The sequence below is a fragment of the Cupressus sempervirens genome, chromosome 4 (assembly GCF_028749045.1).
Source record: "Cupressus sempervirens isolate cs-2001-9-10 chromosome 4, ASM2874904v1, whole genome shotgun sequence".
In the NCBI taxonomy this organism is placed as follows: Eukaryota; Viridiplantae; Streptophyta; class Pinopsida; order Cupressales; family Cupressaceae; genus Cupressus; species Cupressus sempervirens.
Window position 1 is genome coordinate 45,622,108 of NC_143121.1, and position 10,985 is coordinate 45,633,092.

Below are 10,985 nucleotides of genomic sequence, written 5' to 3' on the forward strand. Positions count from 1 at the left end.
TCAATTGAAGTTAGGTTCATGGTCAAGATTGTTTTTATAGAATGCATGTTTTAGCCTTCACCTGAGCTCTAAATCTTTGTAACCCTAAATCGTATATACTAAACCCTAATCTTAGTCCTACCATAAAATATAGTCCTAGATGGAAAATCTAATAAAAAATGTAAAACTCTAATTTCATATTTTTTTATCCTTTCATAATCCAAACTATATAATTTATCATTATCCTAAGTGCAAAGTAGACCTTTTTGCCAAATATTTCATATATCATAATCAAAACTACAACCTTTTCCCTATTTCTAATTATAATCTAACCCTAATGCAAACCAAAACTCTATTTTGACTCCTAAGTTTAATTGTAATCATAATCTAAAGTCTATTCCTTAGTTCAAAAATATATAATCTAAGCATCATCCCAAACTATAATTTTTAACCTATACCTTAAAGTTATCTTAATAATAGATTTACTCCTGCCCCTTTCTCAAAACCTAACCATAGCATTAACTATAATTACCATTCTAAAACTAACCTTAATCATAAATCATAAATGTAATCATAATCTTAAGCATGCCTTTACTCCCTAAATGATATTAATCATACCTTTAAAATGTATCCCTAACCTTAATACTAACCATAACCCTAATACTTACCCTACCCCTACCCCTGACCCTATTCCTTACTCTACATGTAAACTTGACTATCATACTAATCTTTTCTCTAAAAACCAACCCTAACCATGATACAAATCTTAATCCTAATCCTTATCCTATGATTTATCCTAACCATCATACTTCTCCTATTTGTAAACCTTGCACCACCCATGAGGTTAAGATATGATCCATAGTTTGATAATCTACTCTAAAACTAGCTTGACCTCTAGCCCTATAGTTCATCCTATCTAGTTCCCCTAAAAGAATAATATTAAATGTTGTGGCACAAAGTCTAGCAAAGGTGTGCCAATCACAATGATCTTGTAATTGTTGGGGTCAAAAATTGGCCTCATCTTATGAATAATATGGATCATGTGCCTCGACCAAGCCTCCAGAAAGCCAATACAAACCTCTCTATTAAAGAGTTTGGTGAGATAGGAGCCAATCACTGAGCTACCAAGCTTGAGTAGTTTTGTCTACAAGCCATACTCATCGACTACTCTACTACATTTCATCATTCTAACAGTCTTGTAGATGATGGAAGTAGTAAAGATATAACAGTGAGAGGGTGAGATGAGGTGAAGAGGCAGCTGACCTAGAATGTCGTAAAGGATGGTGGTGTGGGAGATGACGAAGCATAGGTCAATGGAGCAAGGTAGGGGCAAATACCATGGGAACAAGGTGCACCAAAAGAGCTTTGAGTCCTTGATATGATCCATAGTTTGATAATCTACTCTAAAACTAGCTTGACCTCTAGCCCTATAGTTCATCCTATCTAGTTCCCCTAAAAGAATAATATTAAATGTTGTGGCACAAAGTCTAGCAAAGGTATGCCAATCACAATGATCTTGTAATTGTTGGGGTCAAAAATTGGCCTCATCTTATGAATAATATGGATCATGTGCCTCGACCAAGCCTCCAGAAAGCCAATACAAACCTCTCTATTAAAGAGTTTGGTGAGATAGGAGCCAATCACTGAGCTACCAAGCTTGAGTAGTTTTGTCTACAAGCCATACTCATCGACTACTCTACTACATTTCATCATTCTAACAGTCTTGTAGATGATGGAAGTAGTAAAGATATAACAGTGAGAGGGTGAGATGAGGTGAAGAGGCGGCTGACCTAGAATGTCGTAAAGGGTGGTGGTGTGGGAGATGACGAAGCATAGGTCAATGGAGCAAGGTAGGGGCAGATACCATGGGAACAAGGTGCACCAAAAGAGCTTTGAGTCCTTGCTAAGTGTATCGTGTAAGGAATTTCACTATGAAGCAATGTAAGTACATATCTTCACATGAAGAAACCAATGGTAGGAATGTCAAAAATTGACAATAATTGAAGGAGAGGTCTCAAAGGTTAAAAGTCAAGTGACGGTGAAAGGATTTATAGTTGGCATCAAACCAATGGTTCATAGGGCACATGTTCTAGTGCTTTGATCTAAGGATAGGGTGGTGGGGGATGGAAAAGAAAGTCGACTCCCACATGGTTGTAGTTAAAAGATCAATTATGGAGGGAGCATGGTTACGCTCAAAGAAATAATAGGCGAGAAGAGTCAATGTAGGCCAAAAATTAAGAAGTCCCCATCACCCTAGGCAAAGAAAAAGTGGAAATGGCTAGGGTTGTGATCCAAAGTAGTTGGGGGGGTGGGGATGTGGGTGAAGGTGTGGAGTGGCCTTCCTCGTAAAGGGAAGGGGTGACTGACGAGAGGGGTGAGAAGTGAAGTGCTAGTCACAAAAGAGAATAGTAGGCAAGCGAGAGATGGGCGATGGTGATGCCACAGATGCAAGAGATGAAAGAAGCACCAATGATAATGTAGTCAACCACACTAAACTCCGATAGTATGGCTAATAGGTAAAAATCTCAGATCTAGGAAAGCAAAGAAGGTCATTCAGAATAACTAGATCAGAAGACTCACACAGGTAAAGAAGGTGATGGCCATAGATAGATAAAGGTCCATGGTGATCCTCAAAAATATGCTAGAGCCCCAAACTGACATAATCAAGTTCTGTAATATAGGTCTAATCTATGCCTTGGTCATGTATAGTAGTTTGCCATTCCCTAGTTCGTGCATTGAAGTCACCTAGGATAACTATGTCACCCAAGGCACTAAATCTAGAAATGCACTCAATTATATCAGTAAGTGGATCATTGTCCTCGGTACTATGAATGGCATAGGGTGAAGAGGTTGGTGGAAAGTAACAAATCATGATGACAGTGTCTATCATGGCATACTCAAATCCACATAAATCTGGTATGTCTGTCAAAACTAAACCATAGAAATACCATTGAAGAGGTTGTCTCTAATCAAGTAGGCAACACCTCCAGACCCCCACACACCACCTGAGGAGTGAACCTCATCCCTGAAGACTGACAACCACAAATAACCATCAAAACCCAGACTCTCATGGGTCTGAGTGACAACTAAGATATCAACCGACCCTACAACATCCTGAAAAAAGACTTGAAACATCATTTTTTTTTTATAGAATTAGATTTAGTTTGATCTTCAAGATACCACAATTAACCAACATACTAAGTGATGAACCCAAACATAAGAAAATTACCTTCATAATTAAAAATAAGTAAATAGAAGGTATAATAAAGAAAAAAATTATCTTCATAATTAAAAAAGAAATAAATGAAAATTTTAACAAAACAAGTTTAGCAATTCAAAACATTTAATTACAAAGAGTGGTTGTGCTTTTTTTAATTATTTAAAATAACTATTTTGAACATCTAAAGTATGATTTAGATAGAATTCAAAAATAAATAGAAATATTATATGATAGTTAAAAATATATATAATTGATTTTAATAATTACTACCAAAAATGTTAAAAATAGAAAAAAAAAAAAAAACAATTTTGCGAGATAGATAAAATAATAAACTTCAAATGGAGGAAATTTATAGATATGTGTTTGATTGAAATAAAGTGGAATTTAATTCTAAGCACCTTGAACTTTAGGAAAATACATTAAAAAAAAAGAAAGGAAAACACTATGCACAAATTTTAACTTATGCATATGCCATTGTAGAAAATAGTAAGAAGAGACATTACATAAATGTATACATGAGGTGGTTAAGGTTGTCAATTAAAATTTAAAATGTTTGAAATGTAATAAACCCAACCATAATCTTAATTATGATATCTAGGCCTTGATCATTATCATAAAGCCTAACCCTAATAATAATACAACCTTACCTAATCCAAATCCTAAGCATAATCATAATTTGAATTGAAAACCCTAAACCTTAATCCCAGGCTCAAACACCCTAATAATTATTGTAATGAAAATATAAGATATATTTTGGTTATGATTATGTTTTTATTATGCTTAAAATTAGGGTTGGGATTTTATATAGTTATTAGGATTAATATAGTACATTAAAGTTTAGGGTTAAAGTTACAATTCAATTGAAGTTAGGTTCATGGTCAAGATTGCTTTTATAAAATGCATGTTTTAGCCTTCACCCGAGCTCTAAATCTTTGTAACCCTAAATCCTATATACTAAACCCTAATCTAAGTCCTACCATAAAATATAGTCCTAGATGGGAAATCTAATAAAAAATGTAAAACTCTAATTTCATATTTTTTAATCCTTTCATAATCCAAACTATATACTTTATCATTATCCTAAGTGCAAAGTAGACCTTTTGGCCAAATATTTCATATATCATAATCAAAACTAGAACCTTTTCCCTATTTCTAATTATAGTCTAACCCTAATGCAAACCAAAACTCTATTTTGACTCCTAAGTTTAATTGTAATCATAATCTAAACTCTATTCCTTAGTTCAAAAATATATAATCTAAGCATCATCCCAAACTATAATTTTTAACCTATACCTTAAAGTTATCTTAATAATAGATTTACTCCTGCCCTTTTCTCAAAACCTAACCATAACATTAACTATAATTACCATTCTAAAACTAACCTTAATCATAAATCATAAATGTAATCATAATCTTAAGCATGCCTTTACTCCCTAAATGATAGTAATCATACCTTTAAAATGTATCCCTAACCTTAATACTAACCATAACCCTAATCCTTACCCTACCCCTAACCCTAACCCTATTCCTTACTTTACATGTAAACTTGACTGTCATACTAATCTCTTCTCTAAACACCAACCCTTACCATGATACAAACCTTAAACCTAATCCTTATCCTATGGTTTATCCTAACCATCATACTTCTCCTATTTGTAAACCTTGCACCCTATCCCTAACAATTTATCCTTACCCTAATCCCAAGCCACACTCTATTCTTGGTCATAACCCAAAATATCTTATTAATCCTAGCTCAAACTTTAATCATAACCCTAACCTGAACAATATCTCTCGACCCTAACACTAACCTCTTAACCCTAGTCCTATTTATGCCCCTAAAGCTGATCATGCTATTAATGTTAACTCAAAACTCAATAAGCTAATGTAAACAAAAACTCAAATGTCAATCGTAAATTTAATTTTAATTACTTGAAAAAAAAAACATAAGCACAAAAAATCATTATTTTTAAAAGAAATCTATTTTTCTAAACATATTTTGAAATGAACATCATAGAATATGGTAAAAATATTTAATATTTAATAATATAATTTATTATAGATTAAGTATATATTTAACTATAAAAAACACGATTGCTAATAACTTATATATATATGCAATCAACAGATATCCTTGTCCAAGACACCTCGAAATATATCTCTTGACTTATTTTATATATAATATATAAAAACTAATATATGACTAGTAATATATACCTATTTCCATCACCAAAAAGGATCAATACAGCCATCAAATTGAAGACTTGAACTAATAATATATGTCTATTTTCATTCACCAAAAACACACAAAATGTAGGCGTTACAAGGAAAGTCGATAGTCCATGCAAAAGACCTTCCATTTTTTTCAAGGGCAAAGCAGGGTGATCCGTACGCTCTAATTATAATATAACTATCACTATTTGAAACGCATGCGTTTCAGATTCTCCCCACAAGTACGAAACGCCAGGAGCTCGTTTCGTAGAGCCTGGAATGCATGTAGACCGTCCCCTTACGATATCTTTGTCGTCGACATTACTTTTACTTCAATGGGCCCACTCACGTCTTATCCGCGTAATGTTAACATTTATTTCACCGACATATAAATGCCACGCCCCAGCAAGCCGCGTCAGTTGTTTTTGAAATCCTATAAATTGGCCTTCGCTCAACACTCATTTTCCATGTAACTTTTTGAGCTATTTACGCAGCCGTCTCTATCTTGACAAGTATCTCAATTTCTTGAGAATGGCGGATTCAAACGCAGCAGAGCATAGGGGTCGCGGTTTATTTGGCTTGTTTGGGAAGAACAAAGAGGAGGAGACACATCAGCAGCATGGTGCTGTCGTGGAGGGAGACGTGGCGGGTGTAGCTCCTCATGAGCAGGGACACGTAGGCGAAGGCGAGGAGAAGACAGAAGAAGGGGGACTCATGGGAAAGCTGCATCGCAGCAAGAGCTCTTCTTCAAGCTCTGTACGTTTATTTTGCCCATCAATGCTTTCGTTTCTAAGTTGAATAGATCAGATGGAATACCAATGTGCTTGGATTTGAATCGATTTTTTAACCCTTCTGAAGTGCTTGTATTACGCAATAGCTGAATTAATTATGGAGCCCCTGTTGTTCACGGTATCCATACCCTCAACTATCCTGTTATGGTCTCTCTCTTTTTGTTAGGGCGTAAGGTTTTGTGTTACTGAGCGGTGATCTTTTATTTGGCTTTTGGAAGTGCTATTAAAATTTGACCAACGGATCACAATCCCTTCATCTTTTTAGATTTGGTTGCATTTTGTTCCACCTTCATATTTCAATTTTTTGCATTCTATTGAAATTCATCCTACCTTACGTACTTTTATTGGTTAAATGATTACACGGATCGGTCTCTGATCTGTTGAAATGCTGTGTGTGTACAGTCCAGCGATGAGGAAGAAGATGAGAAGGGAGAGAAGAAGAAGGAGACAAAGAAGGGTGGATTGAAGGACAAGTTGAAGCTTCATGGAGACAAGAAAGAGGAAGAAGAAGACGGTCATGTGAAGGCTGAGGAAGAAGGGGGCGAGAAGAAAGGGTTGACGGAAGAGATCAAAGAGAAGCTCCCTGGAAACCACAAAGAGGGAGAAACAGAGCATTGAAAGAGCAAATGAATTTTATTTTTTGGGTTGTTTCATCTTATAACGAGTTGTGTGTAGACCATCTTCTGGTTTGAAGCATACTGTGGATTGTATGTATGCTGTGTTTTTCTATATATAATAAAGAGTGTGACGGTGTTGGTTCTGGTTTGTAATTGCAATGTTTCAATGAGGCCTCTGTTTCTAATGGAGACGCGTTTAAACAATTTTTCCATAAGAAATTTGGACCAGCATGGGCTAACCAACATATTTGTTTATTTTAAAACGTGAAGTTAAAAAGTCTGATCATATCATGGTGCATTGATAGGTTTCAAAGGAACTCAACTTATTTATGGATAGATTACTCAATACGTGTGAATACTTTTGTATAAGTACACACATATAAGGAATTTAGCACTTAGATTCATAGGTCGAATAATAACTGAGGAATCTTACTGTCATAGATATCAGTAATATCTCTTTATCAAAAGGAAAAACTGGCTCTTACTATCATAGATACCAGTACTATAGCAAATCGTATATATACAGGTTTGGATTGTGGGCAGCAATTTTTTATATTTGTTATTAATTCAAAATTATTTCCAACTTATTTGACTACAGAGTCAATATTTGCGTTATTCAGGAACCAAGGTTCCCATTTTAAGTTTTAAAATTGTTTTATTTTTAATATATATTTTAAACAATCTTTAAGTTTCATTCCTCCAAAATTAATAGTCTTGGAACTTCTGTCATGAGTTTTTTTTTATGACTGATTGGTCATCATAAAACCTTTCACTTTATGTTTTATAAATTTTAATATTTAATCAAATATAAGTATAAATTAGTAATATTTACATAAATCTCATATCTCAAAGTTTATAAATATATATGTTTTATGAAATAATATAACATTCTACAAATAATTATCAATTATTATTGGCCCCTTTTTCTTGTAAGATTGTTAAAGATTAATAACAATTGAAATATTAGTATGCAAAATATAAGTTTAGAAATTTCTTAACTTATAATAGAAATGGTCAAAAATAGTACAATTTCCATGTAGAAAGAAAAGCGGGCCAATAATAGAAATGGTTGAAAATAGAGAGATGATGTAATTGTAGATGTATAAATCTAGTCGATTCAACTTCATCAGTTAAATAACTTCATCAATTCTATATAAAACATTGAGTAGTCCTTTCATCTTCATCATTTTCGTAATGACAACTCTTAATTATAATAGCAAACAATGAATCTGCCAATTTAAGAACCTGGCAAACACTCAATGATAATCTAAACCCTCTCTCTTAATATAAAGAAAAGCAAAGTTGTTATAGGCAATGTGGTGTGGTGTGCTTGTAGCTAGGCCTCAAATTTTATAGCTGTATTGGTCATTTTTACATAGTGAAAATTTGTTCGATCGTATTGATTTAAATTTGTTATAGGGAATGTTGTTTATCTTTTGATAAATATTAATTGCCAATTCTATAATAATTGAGAATTATTATTAGTCCCACCTATTTATAGGCAGAGACTATAGTTTTCAATTCACTATTTGGTATTAATCTTCATTTTGATAGTTGTGCAGTGTGCAAGAAAAATCATTTATACTATGGTCCAGGTAAAATGTTTCATTAAATGAAATTTTTGAATTTAATTATGTTCTATTTGATTGGATGTGGCCATTATTCCAAGCAGTCTTTTTATTTTCTTATTAAAGAAATTCAAGTGAAAATACCGCACCAAGAATGGTGGCATTTGGTAAAGGAAAAGGCAACAAACATGTCATTTTAGAAGTTTTGAGTGGAATTATGCTACATGCCTCATGAGATATGTCATCGCACTATAAGTTGTTTCCACCTCCTCCACGTGTAACTTCCGCTTTTGGCAAAATTAGTTGTGGTAGAGATTAGAATTGCCCTAAAATGAGGTTGAGCCTTTTGTAATTTCTAGCTTCTGTATTTCTCCTTTTGATTATTTTCATTTATAAAATATATGACTATCTTGCTTCAATTTAAGAACTTATCTTACTAATTTGTTTATTTTAACAAGAAGATAGCTCCAAAAGATTTGGAAAAATATAGTTCACAATGTATGGAAGTGGACATAAATTATTTTCAATGTTTAAAGCTTTAGGTTTAGGGTTATTCTTATGCCTAGATTTTAATTTTAGGGTTTAGGGATTTTAGAGTTTACAGATTTTTTTGTTTTATTGGATTCATCTCATAAGCAAATTTCAAGTCTTTTGTTAGGCAAGAGCCTACAACACATCGATAATGTGCGAGCCTCTCATCGGAGAGGTCTTGGGTTCGAATCTACCCAAGATTAACACATAATAATAATTAATCTAACAATAATAATAAAATGAATAATAAATAATCTAGGCTCTGGTCGATTACCTATCCAAAAAAAAAAAAAAAATCAAGTCTTCTGCAGAAATAAAAAGATTATATTCTAAAATGATCCATAGCTTCTTATTTGTTCAACTATATCATATTCATATTAATATAATAGAAAATTATTGATATTCATTTTTTACTTTTATATATACATACTAAACTATAAATTCAAAAACTATACCTACATCAAAAGTTCAAAAAATTTCATAATCTATTTATTTATCATAAACTAAAATTTCAATATTATTTCTATTTGAAATAATAATAATAAAAAATATTTTATATTTTTATTTTAAGTGAGTATTAATATAAAGAAATGCATGAAAATAAGTCTTCAACATTTATGTCAATAAAGATAAGTTCAATGCAGTTTAACAAATAACAAATATGAGACTATTTCTTTTTCATAATTTCCTAATATTTATTGTTTCTTTTTTAACAAAATCTATGAGTCTTGAATTCTCATCAAACCCTCTAATGTTTAACATGGGATACAAGAGAGTAAGTGCATTTGTAAATTTTTTGATGAATTTGAATAAAATCTTAAAAAAAAGCGGAAGAAATAATAGAGAGAATAATTGAATATTTTTAATATATTGGTTGTGAGCTAAAAAAGGACCATTGATCTCCTCTTATTATGTAAAGAAAAAAAAAACTTATAATTTTAGAATCAACATTATAATTTAATGCATAAAGAAATCTTGATAAGATTATTAGATATAGGTGGATACTTATATTTCCCATTAGTGTTATTCATTTTACTATTCTTAAATTCTAAAACTATCACATTAATAAAAAATGAGCACAAGAAGTATACACAATGAATTTCTATTATTTAAAAAAAAAAAAAAAAAAAAAAAAAACTTATGCAATTCTTATAATCTATGATTTTATTAATAACTTAATTATTTTCAATTTTGACAAGATTAATTTTGTTTAAAATCTAGTAAATATTTGACAATCATCACAATCATATTTATCCACTAGGCGAGACTCCAGCTCTACGGAGCTCTTGTTGTTTAAACTTATTAGTACTCAGATGCATCCAATTAAGCTGGATTTTACATTTGGATTCATTATTAATTGCAGCAATTTAATGACTTTGCAATTGAATTTAGTAATTTTAAAAATATTTCTTTATAGTTTTAAATTAAAAAAATCTTAATTTTTTCTTTTACATATATAAAATTAAGAATACTATTATAGTCAATATTCTCAATATTCATAAATATTTTCTTACAACTTTAATTTTTTTTAAAAATGTTTTCTTTGGTATATATAAATTTAAGAATAGTATTAAGTCAAGGGTATTAGCTTTCTTTCAAAAAATGAGTTTTAGGTAACAAAAGTTCTAATAATTATGAAAGACTAGCAATTGCAACTCATTACTTTTAAAATTATTTGATTTTTTATATTAGATGTACATGTAGCCTTCTATTTGCCAAAATTAAATATTATATTATATTTAAGTATTGAAATATAAATAATCTGATGAGTTGATATATTGAAACAAAACATAAAATTTAGTTATTCAATTTAAGAATAAGATTAAGAATACACATAAATGTTACTTTTAATTAAAATGGTAAACTACATATTTCCTATGTAAAAATAAATATATAAACTTTTTTTTTAAAACATTTACAATTCTATATGGACATGGTTAGAGGTGGGAGGGGGGGAGATGGAGAAAAAGGAAGGGAGAGAGATGAGGTAAAGAAAGAAATAGGATATCTAGGGCCAAAATAGATGGAGACATAGATGAAAAGAGGAAGAGTAGAGTGGAGGGAGGGAAGG

General features: G+C 31.6%; 1 protein-coding gene across 1 annotated transcript; it reads left to right on the forward strand.

Moving 5' to 3' along the window:
• Nucleotides 1-5,934: 5,934 nt before the first annotated feature.
• LOC149559859 (uncharacterized) lies at nucleotides 5,935-6,816 on the forward strand. The gene is made up of 2 exons (XM_089823515.1): nucleotides 5,935-6,163; nucleotides 6,601-6,816. The coding sequence occupies exons 1-2, from the start codon at nucleotides 5,939-5,941 to the stop codon at nucleotides 6,814-6,816; spliced, it is 441 nt and encodes a 146-aa protein (XP_089679641.1). The 5' UTR covers nucleotides 5,935-5,938.
• The last annotated feature ends 4,169 nt before the right edge of the window (nucleotides 6,817-10,985 follow it).

Excerpts from the sequence above, each read along its gene's own strand:
- LOC149559859 (XM_089823515.1), top strand. The coding sequence starts at position 5,939 with ATGGCGGATTCAAACGCAGCAGAGCATAGGGGTCGCGGTTTATTTGGC. Across the intron at positions 6,164-6,600 it reads AGAGCTCTTCTTCAAGCTCT|TCCAGCGATGAGGAAGAAGA; the intron begins GTACGTTTATTT and ends GTGTGTGTACAG.